The sequence below is a fragment of the Microplitis mediator genome, chromosome 7 (genome assembly GCF_029852145.1).
Source record: "Microplitis mediator isolate UGA2020A chromosome 7, iyMicMedi2.1, whole genome shotgun sequence".
In the NCBI taxonomy this organism is placed as follows: Eukaryota; Metazoa; Arthropoda; class Insecta; order Hymenoptera; family Braconidae; genus Microplitis; species Microplitis mediator.
Window position 1 is genome coordinate 10,915,038 of NC_079975.1, and position 24,732 is coordinate 10,939,769.

At 35.2% G+C, this 24,732-nt stretch overlaps 1 protein-coding gene across 7 annotated transcripts in view; it reads right to left on the reverse strand.

The window, feature by feature from the left end:
• Nucleotides 1-24,732, reverse strand: part of LOC130672292 (coiled-coil domain-containing protein AGAP005037) — a 96,205-nt gene that overhangs the window by 48,990 nt on the left and 22,483 nt on the right. For all 7 annotated transcript variants that reach the window (XR_008990679.1, XR_008990681.1, XR_008990680.1 and 4 more), the window contains exons 7-8: nt 16,358-16,529; nt 10,431-10,573 (exon numbers count right to left, since the gene is read on the reverse strand). Coding sequence is in view for 4 of the 7 variants with exons in the window: in XM_057476772.1 (XP_057332755.1) it covers nt 10,431-10,573; nt 16,358-16,529 (315 nt within the window). In the remaining 3 variants the exon portion in view is untranslated. The remainder of the gene's footprint in view (nt 1-10,430; nt 10,574-16,357; nt 16,530-24,732) is intronic.

Below are 24,732 nucleotides of genomic sequence, written 5' to 3' on the forward strand. Positions count from 1 at the left end.
AAAATCCTAATTAAGATTATAAGGGAGACCGAGGTTAAAAAATGTGGGAAAAGAGACCCCTGTTCAGAAAATCTCATAGAATCCATTAGATTCTCATAAATCCCTATAGAAATTTTATAAGAATGAATGAGTTCTATGAGAAGTGCTGTAGTTAAGAATAGGGCCTCATACATACAGTTATAAGAATTATCGGATTTTTTAAGCAGGGATGGCAAAATACCAGTAAAGAGCAGGAAAAAAGAAAGCAAAACAACAGCTGACGACTCGTCCTCGGTGGAAAAAGAAATATTGTAAAACCCAGGTAAATTACAAATTATTTAAGGTCCGATTAGGCCGAAATAATTCTAATTAATAAGTACCAGTAATTAAACTAATTAGTCTCACGTTATTACCGCGTAAAATAATTATCTCAGTAGCGTCTCACTTTCAGTGCCGCCATTTCCAGTACGCGACTCGGTATTATTTTATTAAATGCCCGGAGGCCAGAATAAATTAATTTTACCTAATCGCATTTAAACACTTCATTCATGCCTCATTAACTTATTCAATTAAACGAATTAATTATCTGATGGGAGATGGAGTCGTGTCTGTAAGTGTGCGCAAACTCATTTATTTCGGACTGAAATACATGGGTATGCGCACACTTACCCACTGCGCACACTTGCTCCACATGATTTTCATTAGTAATTATATTCAGGCTTAACTGTTTCAATTGGCCGATTTAATTATTATATTTTATTTATTTATTTATTTAACGCCCCTCGGCATTTATACATAGTAATAACAAATATAATATAATATAATATAAAGTGTGAATAATTAATCATTCATCACCGTAACTTTAACAACAATAATAACCAGAAACTAATCGCAAAAAATCAAAATCAAAAATCATAACTCATAACTCATAACCAGAATGTTCAGTTTAAAATTGGCCTCCTAGCTTTCTCCTTACAGCTGTCCGATGAAGCTCCAGTAAAATCAACTTCTGTGGCATCTTCATTGATAATTTTAGAAATTCTATATAGTGGAGAGCGTGTCCAAAAACGCGACCTTACTATAGGAATCTCCATTATCCTGTTACATCTTAAGTTGATATTTGGCACAGCAAGGCCCAACATACCGAGCAGCTCTGAGGCATCAAGATGCCCATTAATAATATTAAACCCACAGCACAATGTCAGATATTTTCTCCTATCGGCTAAGGAAGATAGTCCAGTATACTCGTAGGCTTGATATCTGTCCAGCAGGATTCCCTTCTTGCTATTACGGTATCTGATATGTCTTAAAAATTTCCTTTGAACCAATTCCAATTTTTCAGTCTGGTTGTTATAAATGGGATCCCATATGACACATCCAAATTCCAGCACTGGTCTCACTAAAGAGCAAAATAGTTTGATTAGTGTATTATCCTGCTTGAAATCACTACTGGACCTAAGCAGACTGCCCAAAGTTTTATTGGCCTTAGCAACTACATTGTTCAGATGTCCTCTATAAGTTAACTTGCTATCAATATATATCCCCAAATCTCTTATTTCATCAACTTGTGGAACAACATCGTTCTTTATGAAGTATTGGTGTTGATTGTAATAATTGTCTCTCGAACATCTGCCAAACTTGATTATAGCGCATTTTTTTACTTTCAGTTTGAGTTTATTAATATCACACCAATCTGACAACTTGTTGATATCATTTTGTAACTCAAATAGGTCGCCCATATTCCTGATACATCTATATATCTTGGAATCATCAGCAAATTGTAACGGGTATAATTGGGTTTTAATTATAAATATATGACAGAGTAAATAATTAAATGATTGATTAGTGTCAGGGAAGACGTCAAGTCAGTTGTGTATGTCTTCAAAAACTCAGAAGTTTAGACGAAACAAAAAGAATATGTATGGAAGAAAATTAGGCTTAAAAGTATGATCGATTTAATTAAAAAAAGTAATGGTTAATCACTAAAATCAAAATGTATAAATTATCCAACTACCCCTTTTTGCTTGGTTTAGCTCGCCGGAGTCCAGGGTTCAAAAGGGGTTTTTAATTTATAGACAGTGCTAATTAATCAATCAACAAAACTTTACTCAACTAAAAAAAAGAACTTCTTTTCCAAAAGAAAGAAAAACACAGATTTAGACAAAAAAATAATAAACTAGGATTTATTTTTAATAATTACAATGGCTTCAAGCACTTTTCTACTACCTCTTACAATAATTAATATTGATAATTAAACGCGGTTTTAATATTATATAATTACAGCTTATTCAACAATTTACACGGTTTATTGCTAATTAAAACAATTTATACACGGCTTACACGGTTAACACGGTTTACACGGTCTCACACACACTCAAAAGTTCGCGGTCTATAACGCGGTACTACCCCCTCCCGGGTGCTTCAGGGGAGTCTGGTCGACTACCCCGTCGGCCCTACACGAAGTCCCGTCCCAGAGGGTAAGTGGATGGCCTCCAACAAACCCCCACCTACGCGGATAGTTTCACCTACCACCCCTTGGCAGAAGGCCTTGGAGTGGGGTCCCTTAAAACCTCCTCGAGAGAAATAGATTTCGCTTACCTGGCCCGGTCGGACTCCTGGTAAGTGACTTCCTTCTTGGTTGACTGGAATGGCCTTCCTTGACAACCTCTCGGGAGACTAAGTTGCCTCTACGGGCTTAAATGCGCGGTTTTATCTCTATATCTACCCGTTGTAGAGGTGAACGGGAATAAATTCCCTCGCCCTCTGTTGTTGACATCGAGAGTCTACTGTTGTAAAATATTTTCTAAGTCCCGAGTTAATAAGTCCAAGGAAATCGAGTAAAAATAATTTTATCCAAAGTAAAATTGAATTTAAAAGAAAAGAATTCGTTTAAGCTGTTAAATAAATACTAAGTCCCGAGAACTTAGCCGTGTGAGCGACGATAATCCGGGCGGACGGATAGAAAATGAAAGAATGAACGATTGAAATATTAAAGTTTATTTTAATTTCACCAATATTTCTCGTATTTCTGTTCATTTTATAATTCTTTCAATCTCTTAAAACTTTTAAACGTCTTATTCGAAACCTATATAAGCGTTTTTATTTTATTTCCTTTGATTTTGGTGCTCAGGACTTAGAATAATTTTCGCTCGGTCGCGCATTCACATACTTATACCGTACATCCATATAATTTTATATCTCGGTATATTCATTCGACTTAGATTTTAAAAGCACAGCCTTATAAGTGTAAATAATAATAATAACTCATTGTTAAGGAAAAATAATAATGTTTATATTAAAGTAAGAAAGAAAAGAAAAAAAAAAGAAAGTATTATATACAAAAGTATAAGTCATATTAAATAGAAACATAAGTAATAGTTTTTAAGTAAATAGATAATAGAGTAGTATAAGTACAGTAGTAATTAATTTGTTTAAACAAAGGAACATAATATTTAGAATTTTAGTCCTAATTTTTAAGCATACTAGTTTTAAGTGTAACCGATAGTCCAGTAGATATAAAAATAATAATTAGTGAATAAGTAGTATTAAGTCATAGGTATAAGAAAATAGTAATAATAATAGTTTATAAATAATAATCACAGGTGTCCTCTGTTCTGGGTTCACTGGGTCACTCCACCATCACAAAATAGTAAGAACTCGGATGTCAGAGCGTTGCCAATATCATTCACGAAGATGCAAAATAACAGTGGACCAAGATGTGAGCCCTGTGGAACACCCGAAGTAACCCTGAATTCCCTAGAGACATAGTCTTTAATCTTGACACGAAGTCTCCGCCCAACTAAGTAAGACTGGAACCAGCTTAACAAACTACCCGATATCCCATATTTCCTCAACTTAATCAATAGCACATCATGATTCACCATGTCAAAAGCCTTACTAAAGTCCGTGTATAGGGTGGGAATATCTTATTTATCTGACAGATGTTTCATAAAATATTCAATATAAACCATAAGGTTAGTAGTAGTTGATCTTCCTTTAACGAAGCCATGTTGTTGGTCAATCAAGATGCTCTTGAACCAGAATTCAATACGCCTGTAAATTATTTTCTCAAATTATTTGGGCAAAGCTGATTGAATACAGACTTGTCTGTAGTTGCTTACATCACTCCTAGTACCTGATTTGTAGATTGGAACAACATAAGCCTCCTTCCAACTGTCAGGAAAGACTCCCCACTTTAGAGATTTATCAAAAATAAACCACAAAGGCTCATTGAGTCCGACAGCACACTCCCGAAGAAAATGATTTGAAATCCCATCCGGTCCAGGTCCTTTGGACTGATCCAATGATAGCATTACTTTAAGAAGCTCATTAAAAGTAATCTCAATTCCGTTTATATTAGAGTTTCCATTGGTCATCTCCTCCAGAATCCTGTTAGCCTCTTCTTGTGGTAGTATGGCTTCGTTGTCATATATACTATTGAAGAAATCAGCAAAAAGATTACATACATTCTAAACCCCTTCTGCCTTATTATCTGACCACTCCATTGTAGATGGTATACCCTGATTCAAGTTTCTTTTCTTCCTCAAAAATCCCCAGAAATATGATGGATCTTCGTTAAGCCTTTCTTCTGCCCTACTAGTGAATTCCTCATAGCATTGTAGACATAGTTCCTTACATTCCCTTCTTAATTTACTAAAAATCTCATAGTCCTGGTGAAATCCAGTGCTTTTGTATCTGCTATGGGCGGATCTCTTATTCTTTATCTTCCTAATTAAAAAATCACTAAACCAGCTTGGATGTTTATAACTGCTTTTTTACTGCTCGAGGAATATATGTGTCGATACCTTCCTGAATAGACTTATAGAAGTAATCCACTATGCTATCAATTTCCTTGAGTTCATACAACGGAATCCAATTCTTCCTCAAAAAGAAATTATTGAGAGCCCCATAGTCACCATTCTTAAAATCCAAGTATTCAATTATTTTAGGCTTGATTAGATTAATTGCCATAATTTCAATTCCTAATGTAGGATGATGCTTATCTTCAGGAACCATTGCCGTAGCTTTATAAGACGATATGTCACAGTTGGTTAGACATGAATCGAGAAACTTGCCATCACAGTTCTGCATAACATTAACTTGATTTAAGCCCAATAATGAACACTCTTCCAATACAATACCCGCTTTCACAGAATCCCCGAAGAACTCATTCTCCGCATTGGTCTTCCTCCATCTAACATCTGGGAGATTATAATCTCCAAAGAGTACTATCCTGCATCCACGATGACTATTAGCTATACTAACTACGTCCTGAATATGTCTTTCATAAATACTTGCTTCACTGTTTGGGGGCATATACACATTGCCAATAATAAGTTCCTCATGATCCAACTTTACCTTGATGAAAATTTGCTCAACATCTTGATGTCTTACATGAACTTGATCAGCATGAAACCTTCTCTTAATTGCAATGAGAACACCACCACCACGTTGTTTTTGCGTTGGTAAGTAATCTCTGTCTCTCCTAAACAATGAGTATGTACAATCTACCAATTCACCATCGGATATACTATTATTGAGCCATGACTCTGTAATACACACAATATCAGATCCACTAGATGCTAATGATGTTAAAAATGTCTTCAACTTGGTGCGTAAACCTCTAACATTCTGGTATGCAATTGTTATGTTTTTTAATTTATCAAGTTTTTTAGCTGATCCCGCCGAAAATTATCTTTTTTATCAATAAATGGTTCGCCAAATTTATACTTTATGATTAAATTCTTTTCCCCAGCTCCATCTCTACTTTTTGTCTCTCTGCGTAGCTCGCTCAGCTTTTCTCTCTGCATCCGTGTTAGATCCGGCTTAAACCAGACTGATTCATCCTTCGGTTTTGTTCTTAAGACTTGTCTAGCCTGCTCCTTAGGTTGTAAAACAATTTTTACAAGACGAGCTTTGCCATCCGTCATTTTACCTATCCTATTGATTTTAATCTTATCCCAATCAATTGCACAATCATCAGGTAATAACTGCTCAAACCTATTCTTGTCATCTAGCTGTCTCTCAGTACCAGTATCTTTATTCAATTCAGGAATGTTGAAGCCCATTACACATCCCTCTCTGCGTTTCCTATCCTCTGCCTCACAAAAAACATCATTCACACTTGGATGTACCTTTTCTAAATTATCAACCCGTTTACTCAGCTCCATCAAATCCTTGTTATTCTTGACTCCAAGCTTCTTAGCATCAAAGTTCGATTCCTTGAGGGTTTTGATCTCCTTTTCCATCGACTTCATATCCTCCCTAATATATTTTAACTCCTGCTTAAAAGGTTCAAGATGTTTACAGAGCAGTAATTCCATGCATTCCATTATCATTTTCCTAGACGGTGTCTCGGTGTCGTTGACCCCACCATCGTCCTCATCTGACTCCACTAAACTAACCTCCAAATCACAGACATCGCACATCCAGTTATTCTGACCTGATTTTTTAAATGCCTGAGCGATTTTATTAAAATCATCATTTTCCAACCCACTACATTTTTTGTGGAACCATTTTTTACACTTATAACAACTTAAACTACTTATATTTTCTTTAATTATCTTGTCACACTTTACACACATGTGCCTTAAAGGCGCCATCTTTATTTTACATCTATCTTTAATTATAATTGATCTAGTCACGTGAGCAATTTATATTCAGGCCCAATTAATTAATTAGTTGGCCGAATCAATTCAGCGTTCTAGTCTTACAAATAATTATAGAATTAAATAATTATATGTTATAGAATTCCTGAATATTAAACGTGATTAAGTAAACGAGATCAAGTGTTCTAGAGAATTCGATATTTGAGTCATTGAGAAAATTTTGAGAAAAATTTTTATTGAAAAAGTGATAGAGGATTATTTCATTGAAATGAAATAAAATTTCAATATGGAAATTGTAAGCAAATTTATAAAGTGGTAAATCAAATAATTAATGAAAATTTTAAAGTAGAAAAGAATTAATTTTTAGAAATAGAAGAAATATTGTCGAAATAAATAAGTTGGAAAATTATGTTGAATAAGTTATAATTTGTGTAAATAAAAATAAATAAAGTATAATTCGTGATAGAATGTCCGGTGGTCAATTTTTAAACGGGGTGGAAAATTCCAATATCAATGGCCAAGAGCATATAAGCCCACCTCAGGTGAAAGCTTATTTTTATTAAATTTAACTATATTGTAGTGGTTGGTATCTTAAATTAATATCACTTATACACTACAATGATAACATATTAGAAATAATAACACCACAATTAACAGCAGTAAAAGAAAGCAAGGGCAATATATAGTTTATTGAGATACAATGTTTGCTGTTTAACTGTCAATATACGACTGACTGACTTTAATCGCGCATCTATAAAACAAGAGAAGAAGGCATTTGTTTTCTAGCTATTCAAATATTTAAAAGATCAGTTTCACATTCGTTACAATATTATATCATTTATTGTGGATTGGACCTGGTGGATTTGGAAGAAAAGGTTTGGTAGATCTTGGAAGGACTGGTGGTTTTGGTTTAAGGAGAAAAAGGATCGGTAAAAAGAATGACTGGTTGTGTGTGGAGATTGTTGGAGTAACTGAAGTCGAGTTTTTATAATTGTTGGGTTAACTATTGATTTATAAATTTAATTGCAACATTTCGGAGTCATTATTAGTAATTGTTGAGTCAGATAATAATTAATTAGTGCAGTCGAGTCAAGAAAATTAAGCCAGTCAGTCGAATCACATGTAAATTTATTTATTCAGTAGAGGCAGTTTCATTAATTACATTAAATCTATTGTTACATCTTGTTCATTAACTAATTCTATTATTTGTAAAAACGACTTCGTTTTAAATAAATATCATAACTATAATTGTATTAACCTAATTAATTAATGACAGTAATTGAAACCTTCCTGATAAGTTAAGTGTATAAGATTTCTCTCTTTAATTGTAAGTGCTGAATGCTCTGCTTAAAAAATCCGATAGATTCTTATAGCTGTATGTATAAGGCCCTATACTTAACTATATATACTTATACCCTATATACTTAACTATATCACTTCTCATAGAACTCATTCATTCTTATAAAATTTCTATAGGAATTTAAGAGAATCTAATGGATTCTATGAGATTTTCTAAAGAGGGTGGCTCAGTACGGGGTTTATCCTCATCCTGAGTTTCTGAGCTAGTCACTGGTTAAGGTAAGTGAGAGTACCTTAACTCTCTTACATATGTGTGGGTACAATATTATCGGCCAACAATTACATGTGATCTGAGACATTTCTTACTTTACTGCCCTAGGTGTGCAATATCCTTAGTAGAAATAATCGAGGGTCGCCTAGATTGCAAACTAGGCCCTTGCTAGCAATATCGAGGCAAAACTAGAAATCGCGCCACCTACAACTGATGCGTAAGTATTGCGTGGTAAGAAATGCATGGCGTTCAACACCATGTTGGTATGGTCTCAAGACAGATATTAAAATAGTATGTGAAATATTCCAAGACAGTATTGTAACAAGTCCCAGAAGTATGGCGTTATTTACTATACTGTATAGTACTGATGGAGCTATTGTATTGCTCACCCGTATGCATAGCAGGCACGACGAAACAGCATGGCCCTGAGACCCATACTACAATGCCGAGAGCACAATGCTACTAGTTTTTCCCGCCATAATTTCTGGCGTGTCAATTATTGTATACTATCATATTACCACCAAAACTATATAGATGTCGTTAGACTAGGTTTATTAGCCAGAAGCAACGTGGATACGGTAACGCATTATGGGCCTGACGGCCATACTGACATTGCAGCGTCCGCGACAACAATTGCCAATGTTACTATTCCCGCAATGGTTGAATCATCTATACATACAATTTTATAACCTACAAAAATCTTCGATACCATACAGTATGGCGTTCACGCCCATACTGGCATAGTGATATCCGCAAAATATTTCTTACCGTGTGCTTGAACCAATATCCGTGTACGCTAGTATAATGAGACTACTGAGAGCTTGCTCATCATTTAATGGTGGGGGTATGGGAATTGCATGCCAACTAAACGGAACGCTCTCAGTAGCTCCAGTATATATGTGTATTTTATTGTATACAGTAAATAACATATTAGAAAAATGAAAATTATGTTTATAAATATTATTAGCAGTTGAAAAATAAAAAAGTGTAAATTAATTGTTTAATTATGTAGTCAATATCTCAGTGTATAAATAAATAATTAATTTCAATAATGGAAGCAATTAAAAGACTCGATACAATAACCAAACTCCGACTTTAAACAATAAAATCTAATATTGCAAATTTTTAAATATTAAAAAAAAAATTTAGAGCGATCATAGAGCACACCGGCGCTTTCGCGCTTGAGGTGTGCAATAAATAATATTGTATTGTTTTTTATAATATTCGTTTTATATAAAAGTTTGAATAAACGAATATTAAATAAAAAAGTTTCTAAATTATTCAGATTATTAATAATTATTATATTTAAAAGTAGTAATTTATTTATTACAAATAATTTTTATTTCAATTCTTTTAAATAATAGTTTATAATAGTTATTTGTATTTAGTTAATATTATAACCTATAATTGGGATTCGGGATGTAGTATCGCCATTTTGTATTTCATTTCTAGTCAAACTAGCTAGGCGCTAGCCAGCGTCTCGATATTATACTGGCTAGCGCCTGGCTTGAATCTAGTAAAACTAGCTAGCACCTCGATTTTATTTCTACTAGGAATACTATATTGAAGCCCATAGACTTTTTTAAGACGAGCGAAAATTTGGAAAATTTTTTTTGCGTCGGTTTTCTTGAGATTACTCCGGAACCGTGCATGATAAATTTGAAACTCCAGATCTGAAAACTAGAAACGAAGCTATAATTTGCTTTTTTTTATTTTTACTCTACGACCATTTTTCACCGAGTTACAGCATGTTGAAAATCACCCAAAAATTTGGAATTTTTTTTGATATCCCTTTATTGTTGTGACCAGTGTACATAATTTTTCTTACCCGGGAGTGTACAAGATCTTATTATAAATGTAACATAAACTGGAAAACTAAGACTACCAATCTGGTCATTCTGCTGCTGAAACTGCGCGAAATATATGCAAGAGTCTAGCTCATGATGTGGTCTTGGAAGCTACGGCAAAGTGGTACAAAACCTACAAAACGCTTGTTCCCGCTGAGAATGCATTATATTCTTAGCATCATCTCGTCTATTAGAGCATACAAAAATACATTTTATACATAAATATCGGACATATCTAATTTACGATTTTTATTATGTTATAAAAGTAAACAGTCGAAATTTAGTCAGCTAAGTCCAAGAGTTCTTTTCCGAAATATCCCCTATAAACTAATCATTAAAAGAGTAGCAGATAATTTGTGTAAATATTTGAATTATCTATCCGATTGAATAGGTAAAGAAAATATGATCAAAGGGTACACAATATACCTGAACTTTTCGAGTAGAGGTCACATTCTGTTGAGACCTGTAAATAATCTTGTATTGGGCCACTATGAGGACTTTGAGTGAGAGCTTTCTGTACGAGCCCAGTTAAGTTTGCAAGCTGTCTCTCCATGTGCTCGACTCTGAGTCTGTAAAACCAGATTGTCGATAAATTTTTGTAACTTATTAAGAATAAAAATAATTTACAAAGCTGCATGAATAGAATTTTGATTCAAGTTATGCTTGAGATAAATCGATAGTTTCATTATTCAACATTAACATTACAACAACTCAATTCTTTGAGTTTCTTTTGATCACTGAAAGCATAAAGTTTCTAAGTGGGTCAGCGAACAAAGAAAGGTATCCCTAGTGAATTTGTTTATACCGAAAATTTAAGTTTCTTTTGGGTTCATTTCCGGTATAGTAGAAATTGATGAACATTTTGGTATGTTTTAAGAATTATACCGAATTCATATCCAGATTATACTCAAATCGTTACAGGTTTCGGGTATATTTTTGAATTTCTCATACTTAAATGATACGCGACTAGAATTTTTTCCTGGTTTGCCTGAAGTACCATACGGACCTTGTCAGGTTAACATAAGGTTTGCCTTTTTACGGCAAACCTGACGAGTTCCTTATCAGGACCTCATCAGGATATCCTCATTTAGAAAAAAGTTAATTTGCCATCGGATTAACCTGATAAGTTCCTTGTCAGGACCTTATCAGGAAATCCTTATTAAAAAAAAGTCATTTGCCATCAGGTCAACCTGACGAGTTCCTGATCAGGACCTCGTCAGGATATCCTTATTAAAAAAAAAGTTACTTGCCATCAGGTCAACCCGACAAGTTCCTTATCAGGACCTCGTCAAGATATCCTTATTAAAAAAAAAGTTATTTGCCATCAGGTCAACCCGACGAGTTCCTTGTCAGGACCTTATCAGGATATCCTTATTCAAAAAAAATTTATCCAATCCTTTTAAATATTTTATTTACAGGCTAAGAATTAAACAAACTACAAAAGAATATTATATAAAAATCACTTCAATCATTGCAGCACGGAATTTTTACTTCTTCATCAGTTATTCTTTGACATCATAATAAATATATGTTTACGCTTACAAGATCACATATGTATGTCAGCGCAGTCATCGGGATTTCGAGCCCAGCAGTCATCGGGATTTTTTCATCAATAAAAAATATGTTTATTTCCTCTAATTAATGCTCTTAATATAATAGATAACATTCCCGATTGAATCAAAATTCTGTTATTTTTTTTCGCAATTTGATATTTTTTTTTAAATAATTACTAATAAGGCAACCCTGATAATAAATTCTTAAGAATTTGATGAGGCAATCCTGATAAGGACCTCGTGGGTCTTAAGCGTTACATCCATATCAGTTCCTCGTCAGGATACCCTGATCTGGACCTTAGTTGAAATAAGGTTAACCTGATAATGACCTCGTCAGGCCCTTATGAAAAATTCTAGTCGGGATACTGAAAAAATATATATTTCAAACACGATTTATACTCAAATTATACCAAAATAGGAGACGATGAAGACAATATCTTTCTATATAGGTTTTTACGTAGGAAAAAGGAAAAATGTTTCTTCGAAGTTTGAAGCAAATAAATTTATTGAATACATAGAAGATTATAAGATACTATTTCAATTGAGCATTTAGCATTATAATGTTTTTTAGTAGTAAATAGTTAAAAATTGTTTTCATAATAATTTAATTATTGATTTACTTATTCACTCACTCTATGTTATTTTTACTTCTCGCTAAGAAAATCGATGATTTTCGAAAAATTCGAGAAGCTATTGTTTTCACCCCGATTTTCGAAAATCGAGATTTCATCAGATATCGACGTTTTGAGGGCCTAGGAAGCTACTCTGACTATTTTCAGATTGATGTCCGAGTATCTGTATGTGTGTGTGTGTGTGTGTGTGTGTAAACTCTTTGAAACTTTTTAACTAATGAACAGATTCAGATGGTTAAGGCGGCAATCGAAAGAGCTTGTTGGCCATCAACTTTCCTGAAAATTTCAGATCATTTAATCTAGTAGACTCGAAAATATTAGCAAATTACGATAAAAAAAGTTATTTTTTGAATTTCTCAAAAACGACTAAATAAATCAATTTTAAAATAAAGAAATGGTAAAAAACAGTTATTTGAGAATATCTTTGAAATAACTCAACCAAAAAATTCCAAAATCTGAGCAGCTCTAGAACTCAATAAAATACGTCGATTGCTGCCAAAATCATCAAAATCGGTTCATTCGTTCGCGAGATATTGTGGGAAAAAGAAATGCTAAGAAAACGGTTTTTTTCGAGAACAATGGCATATAAAAATATTTTCGAGCTCAAAAAGCTAGAAAACGGCGGGAAGTTTTTGGGCTGGCCCGCAAGTTCAACCGAAAAACAGATTTTTTTTTTTTTTACCAAAAAAAACAAATTTCAGCTCTAAAGGAAATATTTCTGTTTCTGCTTGATTGATATACAGTGATCATTGATTTATTATTTATTTGATTCTATTGCAATAACAATATAGATAGTTAACAAAAACATAATGCATAAAAAAAAAAAAAAAAAACGATAAATAAGAACAAAATCATTTATTTCATTAAGACCTGTGACAGCGTCATGAGAACTTCAAGAGACTCTCAAGTGATAGATAACAAGTTCGAAACCTCAGACAATTAACACTTTTTTGAAATTATTTATTAACAAAAATCCATAAATAAATTATTCGACTAATATACTTAAAGACATTGAATACATCGATATCTGAGAATTTCTTTTTTTATCTCAGTATAACTTAGGTATAAATTGTTTAAAAACATGCCTAAATTATTATTATGGATGAGTACAATTTGAGTATACTTTTAAAATTATACCGAAAATATACCGAGATCTTACTCAAATACCCGGTATGTTTTAGATATTTCTTCGGTATAACCGAATTCGCTAGGGATCCCAGGTCGTTAACCTTGATTTCACTGTCACTGAAATATGTTATTCTATGTCAAATTTTAAGAGACAAGTTGATTTTTTTATTTTGTGGTTGTGAAAAACACCTACTAGAAGGAAAATCGCAAGACAAACATTTTCTAAATGTTTTTTTTTTTATCGATGTGTGTTGGTTCGAAAAACATTAATTTAACAAAACCAGAGTCAAAATAGTTTAGTTTGATTATTCAGCTCCAATTTGCTTTCTTTTTGAAACTACGTACGATTATTTGTTGCTGAGATATTGGCCGCTTAATGAAAAATGACCCCTATGTTATTGATCATCGATCTTTCTTGAACTTATGATCATACAGCAAATCGATCGACAGTTTTCGAAACTTGAATAAATTTTCTATAAACTCTTTTTTCATCCTGGCTATTAATTTGAAAAATATAAAAACAAAGAAAACAAATAATTATTTCGAAAATCCAAAAATGCACATCTCGAATGCTCATGCAATATTTTGAGTATTTATACTCTATTTATGTTGCGGCTGTGGCTCGACTTGTGCTTATACTGTAATCACGACGATGCCTCGAAAAACCACAGAGAAAACCTATGCCAGTGCAGTTTTTTCGGTTTCGGCGAAGTTCTAGTGATCGATAAAATTCCTATTTTACCGATCACTAGATCTTCATCCTGCGCCTAGCGCTCAGAGACCTCCGTTTGAGCTCGACGCGTGGCTAAGCACTCATCGTACCCAGTAGCAATTATGCTCAATGCTACTTAACTTTGGTGATCGCCCGAGCCACATGCGTACCAAACGGCTGCCTCTGCCACTTAACCAACCTAGTCACATTTAATTTTTAATTTAATTTAAATACTCTGCTAGATATCACCCATAGATTTTTTCTCAGTTTGAAAATTATTTTCCGTGGAAAAATGGCCGCTTTTAGCTTATAATGTTACGTTGAAAGTGATAAAGTCCCAACAGTAAAAAAAAAAGACAGATAAGGACTACGATAGTAAATATCGAAAGAGATCATCTGGACAAGATAAAAAAAAGGAAGTCAATCTAGTGCATAGTTCGCAAGATAACCTGTTTACATCCGGAAATCCCCATGAACAGACCAATTGACGCCTAAAAAAATAATTTTTCGACCAACTTTTTTTTTAATAATAAATTCAGCAAAAGGACATTAAATTACAGTCCAGTCGCGTTATAAGTCCGCTGACTTATATTTCTTGGAAGACATTCCCCCTCTATGACTACGATAATAATCATGTACACACTCACACGCTTGTAACGTAGGGAAAGTGTGAGTTACGACGTTTAACTGCTGAGCAGAAGTGGGGGTACAGGAATTCTTAGAATCATATTCCCCTACAACCCTCTAGGCGGACTTATAACGCGATTCGACTGTATATTAAAGTTGTTCTATAGAATATCCTCTTAACATTTGTGCATTTTTTTCTTACTTAAGAGCTGAATAAAATTAGTGGAGATGATTTAAGGTGACCGAAACCCGGATAATGAAGTTGTCGACAGTAGAGCACTACCGCGTTCGAGGTGTGCAGTTGTATTTTCAGAACCCACATGACTAGTTATAATAGAATATCATAAAATTCATCAAAAAAAAACCATCATGAGTACAAATGAACCGTTTATTTGAGAAACCCCATAACCCGGGGTTTCTCAAATAAATTTTTAACCCATTACGAAATTCGGTTTTTTGCATTATTGGGTTCTTTGGATGTCCCTCCATAGAAATCAATCAAAATATGCATCAAATCAGCGTTTAAAAAAAAATTAACGGGGTGATAGCAATTTCATTTAATTGAGAAACCCCATAAGTCAATGAGTCAAATAAACATATGCAGTTTTAGTTTTACAGAAATAACTTTTTTTTTTTTACTTCAAATTCGCGCTTTTTTGGTAAATTAATTTCAAATGTTGTTTTATTGTTGACTGTTATATGAATAATTAAAATGTTTAAATTAATTATAATTTTTTGTAATTTCTGAGTTTCAGAGTTCAAATATATATTCAATACTTCATTTTATCAGTGTAATAAATGATGTGAGTAGAAACATTTAAAAAAACAACCCTCGCAGATTTGAATCACGGTGGAAACACCGTGGAAGTGTAAACACCGTGGATCCACTATGGTTACACGGTGGGTTTGTTCCATTTCACCACTGTGTATACACAGTGTATCCACTGTGATTACGCGGTGGCTTGACCACTGTGTATACACGGTGTATCCACTGTGATTACGCGGTGTACCCACCGTGATTCCACGGTGGCTTTGTGCTATTTCACCATCGTGGTTCCACGGTGTATCCACCGCGTAATCACAGTGGAAACACCGTGCATACACGGTGGTAAAATGGAACAAACCCACCGTGTTTCCACCGTGATTCAAATCTGCGAGGGAATGATTTTATAACTTTTTTTTCCGTTTGGTTGAGAAACCCCATAAGTCAATCCACTTTAAATAATTTTTTTTAAGTAGTTTCAGTTAAAAAATTAAATCTTTCTTTTTGGAATCTTTTTCAGAGACGCTAATTTTATTTTATTCAATTATTCATTTATTATTTTAATGTCAAGTTTTTTCAAAAAATTGTTTTTTGTGTTTCCTGAAAAATTTTGTTTTCTTGACTTATGGGGTTTCTCAAATAAACGATTCAAATACAATGGCTAGATTTCAGAAAATTTCAACAACCTTCAACAAATTTACAAAAACTCTTTTGCTGTTACAACTTTTTTTTATATCACGTCAGTATAATGGGAGTTTTCTTCATTTTATATTCAATTTCGTTAATATTATATAAATTTTCAATTATGTATCTAGTTTTATTATGTATTATTAATTCAAAATCACTGAAAGTAGTTAGTTTCAATAATGGCATCGATGAAGTATTACAGCGAATAACAATCTTTGTTTATATAATAATAATAACAAACAGTATCATACCTTGCTTCCTCATCAATTATAGGAGTAACCGTTCCCGAATACTGTGAATAATAAGGTTCTTCATAACTATTTCCTGTGCTGTAAGATACACCAGAATATCTGCCAGTACTGGATCCGATGGTATTGCTCCTTTCTGGACTACTCATATAACCGCTTTCGCCATGAGACCGATCTGTAATAATATACTATTTGAATATTTTATTCGAACAAATGTACTGTAAGTTTCAGTATTTTTCTGAATGGAGGAAAAGCACATCACTATAGTGTCTGCCTGCCTTTTTGTCTGTCTGTATGTTCTATTATAACTTAAGAACGGCTCCTCAGAATATAATCAATCTTGGGATCAAGTAAAGATAAAATACTTTCGTTTTTTAACTATGAAATCTACAAGCTTGAGCTTTGCAGCAAATATTTTTTATATTTAATAATCATCAAATTGCAATAGTTTCTAACTCAACCTTCGATTCAATCTTCCCTCAAACTGCATGAGTTAGTTACTTCTCTTATTATAATAAGATTTTAATTCAATAAATTTAGCAGCATAATATAGTACATTTGTTAAGCGTTGCTCACAAAAACTACTGTATACGTCAAATTCAAATCGGTGAAAAAGGCATCTGACTTTCGCGTGCAGGAGAAATATAACAAATCGTTGAATGTACAATTTAATCTTTTGACTAACAAACGACGTAACGGTAATCGGAAAAAATAGCCCTGGAAAAAATAAACCGGAAAAAATAGACCGGGAAAAAATAGACCTGGAATAAATAGACAGAAGCGATCGACGCAGTATGAATTTTTTCCGTATTACTTCCTGACATTTTATAAATATATATTTTATAAACCTATTCAATTTTTACTGAGAACGTACTTGATGTCATTCTTCTCAGTTCTGTCGAATTATTAACATATTGTTCTGATAAAAAATGATTTTGTATAATTATATATAATTATATATGAGTCCATATATAATCAGATCTGAAAATTGGCCAGATCTGATCATATACAATCATATATGATTATATATAATCATGCATGAACGAATATAGTCATTTTAAAATCTCATTAAAGATATCTGTAAATTATTAATTAAGTAATTTAATTGAGATCTATTGTTTTCATTAATATAAATATCGGTCCAATTTAAATGAAAAAAAAAAAATTACTACTGGTTGACTATTATTATACTAAGGGGTCATCCGTCCAATTAATGACCTACGCCGATGCTGCTTAACTCTGGTAATCGCTGGATAGTAGTCTGATCCTCTAGTCTGCAATACACTTATAATTACGAATAATTAATGGCATTACTTAACTTAAATAATCAAGTTGATTCATCCTACGTAAATAATGCACCTAATGATGAATTTGGTTTTATACATAAATTACAATAGAATCCATTATATAGATAATCAAATCTTTTTATCTACACACTTATAAATATCCATATATAAATCCATATACAATTTGCATAAGAATAAAAAATTGTTTTTAACTCATCAGGTTGACGAAAATACCGTCAGAACCACATCAACTTACTGGAAAACTAGCACAAAATTATGTTTAGAACACAAGTTAATCAAACTATTCAGAAAATTTTGTAAGTTATACTATTAATGTTTTTATGGGTGCCGCGACTATTAAACCGCGGACAGTTCAACCTCGACAGTTCAACCGCGACACACTTCGACCGGCGACACTTCAACCGAACGACACTTCAACCGAACGACAGTTCAACCTAGCGACATTTCAACCGACAAAAAATAAATCATAAAATATCCGAAGACATTTAATCCGATAGACTAAATATCCCCGGATTAAATATTGAAGAGACAAAAAATCCGTGACGAAATATCCTGTCGATAAATCTTATTCAGAAAAATATATTTTATTTGAAAAAATAATTCATGGTTTTCAATAAACGAGTACTGTACCATTCCAAGCATATGTGTTGACTTATGTCCAAAATAATACCCACCCAAAATCTGTGAAAAAAGGGCACAGTTCGATTTCAAGCATATGTGTTGACCTATTTCCAACTGGTTTCGTTCCTGGTGATACCGACATGGTCTGGGTTCGATTCCCAGTTCGGGCTATCTACATTTTTCTTAATTCATCTATAAATTGTCTTATTGAGAAGGTTAATTGTAAGTTTAGGTTTCACTATATTTAAAAAACAATATGATACTGTACATGTTAAAATTTAAAAGTTTTCGTTTAAATGTTTGAATATTGTTTGATTTCATCGTTTTCAGTTGAAATGTCGCTAGGTTGAACTGTCGTTCGGTTGAAGTGTCCACGGTTGAAGTGTCGTTCGGTTGAAGTGTCGTCGGTTGAACTGTCGCGGTTGAACTGTCTTCGGTTTAAATGTTACAGAACCGTTTTTATGGCATATTTTTTTCGATTCATTTAGGTAACTTGTGTTGAGTTACTCAAGGGTTCAAATGACTATATTAACATTCATTTTAATAAATATTATTTTAAAGTATCTAATTGTTCGCGAAAGTATATTAATCAGCCGTCGATTAAGTAGATTTCGTAAGATAACGTTGAAAAGATATTGGTAGTATAATTTTTGATAGCCGCTTTAGCTTAAAATTAAGGATGTATGAGCGTGACAACAATATGTAATTTAAACCCTCAAAATTTTTTTAATGATAGATTTATACCGAAAGAATTTGCTGTCAAAATTTCAGCATAGGTAACGGGGCAAATTTTTAAGAAAATAATTATTAAAAATTGAGATAAAATACATTGTGACGTTCTCGTCTGATTTCATCTATAAAAAAAATTTTTAATTATTTATTTCAATAAAGTTTTACATCGGAATCATTGAGTATAAACGTTTCGTCGCTTACAGCGGGTAACGGATATCTCCCGAGATAAGAGATTGCGAACGCCGTCGTGGCTTGCAACTAGACATAACATCCGTCAAGGTATGAGTTCCGAGCCACGACGTTGTTCACACAATAACTCGAGATGCTGTGTCATCATATTTGTTAATTATATAAGCTGGTGCATAATGTAGCAGAGTTAGTCTTTTGACAAACTGCCCAGAGCACAGACCTACTTATTCTATCAATAAAAAACCCATTCTCTACCCCTTTGAGTTTTACTCTTTCCTTAAAAAACCGAAAGCGCGAGAAAGCTGCTACGGTCACATCCTCACTACTTCCAACCGAGAGCGCGTGAAAGCTGCTACGGTTCCTACTACCATCCTTAGCCGAAAGCGCGAGAAAGCAGCTACGGCCTTGACTCCGGAAATTACCATCCCTGTTCCATGCGCAAGAGGCGCGGTCGCAAGGCAGGTCGCCGTCTGCAATTCTGGCGGTTGCAAGGTCAGCTTAACCCGGTGTCGGGGTCTCCGCCCCAAGTAAACGGTAAATCCGACGGTCCGCGTGTTGCGTCCGAGGAAGTATTGCTCGGTACGCGTTTAGTGTTGGTCGTTCCGCGTAGTGCCGATCACATCGTCGAAGCTGCCGCTCCGATACTCGAGTCCGAGAGTATCCCAGCTCCAGGAAGTCCCGGAGAGGGTCCCTTGGATTTCATAGTGGAACCACCATCAGATTGTCCACCAGCCTTCTGGACAGGAATCACCGACGGCTGGGGACTAACCGAGATCAACCTGCCAGCAATAAACCAACCCCCGGGAGGAACCATTCCATTCCGTGACCCTAGGTACGGGTATTATTCCGAGGAGCACTTCCGGCGGACAGGAAGTGACGACTATCCACCGCTAGAGGCTAAGAACCTAGAGAAAAAGGGAATAGTTTGGGGTGACCTATGGGGCCCTTAAAGGTACGTGCCTAAAGTAATTCAGAGAAATTTAAAAAGTAATTAAAAGGAGCTTAACAGTCGGCGCATCAGGGGTCCATCGACACCCTAACGTCGCCAGCCTGGTAGATCTTTAATAACAAACCCCGAGGAAGTTTTGGGATGTAACAATGGTGCTGTGACCAGGATACTGATAAGCTCATTTTAGTTGTTTTTTTTTCTCTTTTTCTTTTCATTAATTTATTTATTAGGTGATTTTCTCTGTGAAGTGTTGTGCGTTTACGATTTACGGTGAAAGTTACAATGAACAAGTGTTGCTACGGACTATTTTATTATTAATATTCAAATTTCTCTCCGTTCCCATCGCGAATCTTATTATTGTGATGGCGGTTAGAAGAACTAATCTAATTACGGGTCTAGTGATAAAATTACTAAAGTAAACTAGCCTTATAAATTAATCAAATTATTAAAATCAAGTATTAAACATGAAATCGATTAAATTCATGGCAAAGCGGTCGATTTAACATATCTAGCTAATGGATTTCGCAATTTGTAGGAAATTTCAATAACTTTAGAACACGAGCTCTTAGAAACCGAACAAATTAGCTTTATTCGTTTTTTTTAATTTTTCGCGAAAATGGATCTAAAAAAACCCATGACAGAAGAAGAGCTCCTCGAATTACACGATCGTTTAGAGGCTCAATGCGTAGCCCAAAGCAAGAAGGAGGCGGATTTAGAGGCCCGCGAAAGTTTGATTAAATCCCGACTGGCTGATTTAACGACACGAGAACAGGAGCTCGAGTGCGAAATAAACTCGCGACTTCGCGATCGCGAATCAGTACTTAGGAGAATGGAAATTGAACTTGGAGAGCGAGAAATGGAAATCCAACAACGCGAACTTGCTTTAATAAATAATTCAGAAAGTGACGAAACCGTGCGGAGACGCGAAGTCGAATACGAACACCGGATGCAGAAACTCGAGCGACGTGAAGCCGAATTGGAGCACCGGACGGATGAGCTCTCGCGGAAGGAGGCAGAATCAGGAAATCTTTTGCTTAATGCTAGAAACATTCAACTTGAGCATTTAGAGACCCGCGACGGCGCGCTAAATAGTCGCGAGATTGCTCTAAATGATCTCGCTAGAATACTATCTGAAAAAGAGGATAAATTAAATAGAAAGGAGTTAGAACTCGAGGCTCAAGATAACGAGCTGCAGGAAAATGCGGAGTTGTTGCAGAACTGGGCCCGTGAGCTCAAGCAATATAAATCAAATTCTTCGAAATCGCCTTCTGCCGTAGAATCATTAAAGAGAGAAATTGCTCAACTTAAAATCAGCACGCCGAATTCAACCCCGAACGCCACTCCGATCGACTCGTCAACGGGCGCGAACATCACTATTAAGGACGCGTTATCTTACGTTCCTATGTTCGATGGCTCAAGTTCCACGGTATCGGATTTTATCAGATCCTGCAGACGCGCTTGCTCTATGCTACCATTAAGCGCTGAGTTTATGTTCTTGACCCTCGTGCGTCAAAAATTTAAAGGCGAGGCGCGGACTGCGGTAGAGAGTATGGATTACAGCAATATGCAAGAATTCGATAACCTTTTGCGATCTGTTTTCGACCGGCGTCGATCGGCAAATCAATATAAAGCTGACATGGAAAATATCTTCATGAGATCAGATGAAAACATCGTTTCTTATGTTAATCGAGCGCGTACGATCTATCGAGATATAATGCATGCGGAGAGATCTGAACGCGGTGATTTGTCCGTGACAGAGACTCTCAAAATTGAAAAGGATGCAATTTCCGCTTTCCTTAATGGCATTCCTACGCTGCTCCAGGTTCAATGTATGCTTAGACCTCACGAAAATTTAGAGCAAACTTACGCGTCAGCAATAGACGCTTTTAAAAACCAGGAAGCTAATAATAAACGATTCGGTATTCGAGTACCAGCTCCATTAGCTGCTCAGCCTATTGCATCGGTCGCTCATATTCAGGGTAATCGACGTAATGACACTAGTAACAAATCCGGTAGGCCTCCGAAGAAGGACCTCAAATGCTCGTTTTGCGGCGGTCGTTATCACGTCGAGGAACAGTGCTATAAGAAGCTCATACCCGGATTTGTTCCTAAAAACGGTAATACTGTCCCTAATAATAACAATAACAGGGGTAATTCTAATGTTCAAAATCGTGGTAATAATTCGGGTAAAACTGGTGAAGACAAGGGTCGGGACCCTTCAAAATCCCGCAACCAGAAACCCGAAAAAAACAAAGACCCGTGCCCTTGCTGCGGTAACACTAACCATGGCTTGGCTACTTGTATAAAGTTTTCGACTTTGATCCAAACCCGATTTGGACAATCGGTAAACTCGAATCTCCCGGGGAAAAACACCGTCGGGACCCACGGGAGTCCAAACGATTATCAAAACCCGCCGGAAAATCTGAACAAACAGTCAACATCTCAACAGTAAGAATAAATTTAAAGAAAACAAAGGCACCCGCAATTTTAGTAAAAAGTATTGATATTAAAAATTCGATAACTGTTATGCTCGATACCGGTTCCGAAGTAAATTTAATAAAAATCGGTGCCTTAAGTAAACCACAATCAATCGACGAAAACTCTAATCTGGCCTTATTGGGTATTAATAAAAACCCAGTGTATACAATAGGGAAAACCTATGTAGAATTATTTGGCTACGAGATTGAATTTAATGTAGTAGAAAATAACTTCTCAACAGCCCACCCTGCTATATTGGGTGCAAAATTTTTCAACGATTTTGGCGCTAGAGTTTTCTTCGATTGCAAGTTATTCACATTCTATGACATTGAAATACCATTTTTCGAAACTGAGGATTTTAAATTGCCTCCAAGATCCGTATCTGTTATAAACGTTAAAACTACTGCTGATTCCTTTGACTATGGGTACGTGCCACGTATATATTGCGCCACCGAGGTCGAAATAGGCGGTACCTTCGAGATCAATGACAACGGTAATACACTGCTGCGGGCGTACAATAATTCGGACCACGAAGTTCTAATTCCAAAACCTGTCATTAATTTGAGGCCCTCATTCTGGGTGGACGAAAGCGATTTTTTATTAAAACCAGTAAAGTTAATCGATGATTTCCAATGCGAGCTTAATTCCAATTTATCGGCTGAAGGAGCCTCTTGCAGCAAAGCAATAAGGGCTAATAACCAAAATAGTATTAATTCACGGCGGGTCAAAGACACTTCGTCTGACGCCGGAAAAACTCCAGAAATTAGTGAATCTAAAGTATTTAAAATTTCTGCAGAATTGCCAGAGCGAGCGCAAAAAGTATACGACTCTGTGCATCTTACTGATAAATTGGCAAACTGGCAACGCACGGAAATCAGAGATTTAATATGTAACAACCACGAGTTGTTTTATTTGCCTGAGGAAAATCTTGGTTCAACAAACGAGATTTTGCATCGGATAATTACAACTGACGATCAGCCAGTTTTTAAAACACAATATCGCTTTCCTCCAATACACAAAGAGGAAATCTCAAAGCAGGTAAAAGAGTTGGAGAAAAAGGGTATTATTAGACCTTCGGTGTCCGGCTACTGTTCTCCAATATGGATCGTCCCCAAAAAGGAAGATTCATTTGGCAACAAAAAGTGGCGGATGGTAATCGATTTTAGAGATTTAAACGATAAAACTTATACCGTCGTTTACCCTACGCCAAATATTATTGAAATCATTGATCAAACCGGTAAAGCAAAATATTTCTCAACTTTTGATTTGGCGAGTGGCTTCCACCAAATAAAAATCCACCCAGACGACATCCATAAAACAGCTTTCTCCACACCGGACCAGCATTATGAATTTTTACGAATGCCGTTTGGGTTGAAAAATGCCCCTCCGACATTCCAAAAGCTAATGAATAAGGTGCTAGCGGGAATGCTGGGTAAGGGTGTATTCGTCTACATGGATGATATCGTCACTTATTCGGACACTTTCGAGGAACACGTCGCCATAATAAAAGAATTATTCGCGAGATTACGGAAAGCGGGTCTACAATTGCAGCCTGATAAATGTAATCTGCTTAGAAATGAGATAAATTATTTGGGCCACATAATATCCGAGTATGGCGTTAGGCCCGATCCAAAGAAAACTAACGCCGTAAAAAATTTCCCGGTACCAAATTCAGTAAGGAAAATCCGAGAATTTTTAGGCCTCACTGGCTATTATCGTAGATTCATCGATAACTATGCTAAAATCAGTAAGCCTCTAACTTCTCTGTTGCAAAAAGACGCTACGTTCGAATGGGGAAACAGTCAAATGGAAGCTTACGAAACGCTTAAAAATAAACTAATAGAATCACCAATTTTGCAATTTCCGGATTTCTCTCGTGAATTTTTAATAACAACGGATGCATGCGATTACGGCATCGGAGCTTGCCTAAGTCAAGGAGAAATTAACAAGGACAAGCCAGTGTCCTTTGCATCGCGATTATTGAACTCGGCAGAACGCAACTACTCTACGATAGAGAAAGAAATGCTCGCGATAGTTTATGCCGTGAATAAGTTTCGACCATATATATATGGGAGCCATTTCACTTTGGTAACCGATCATCG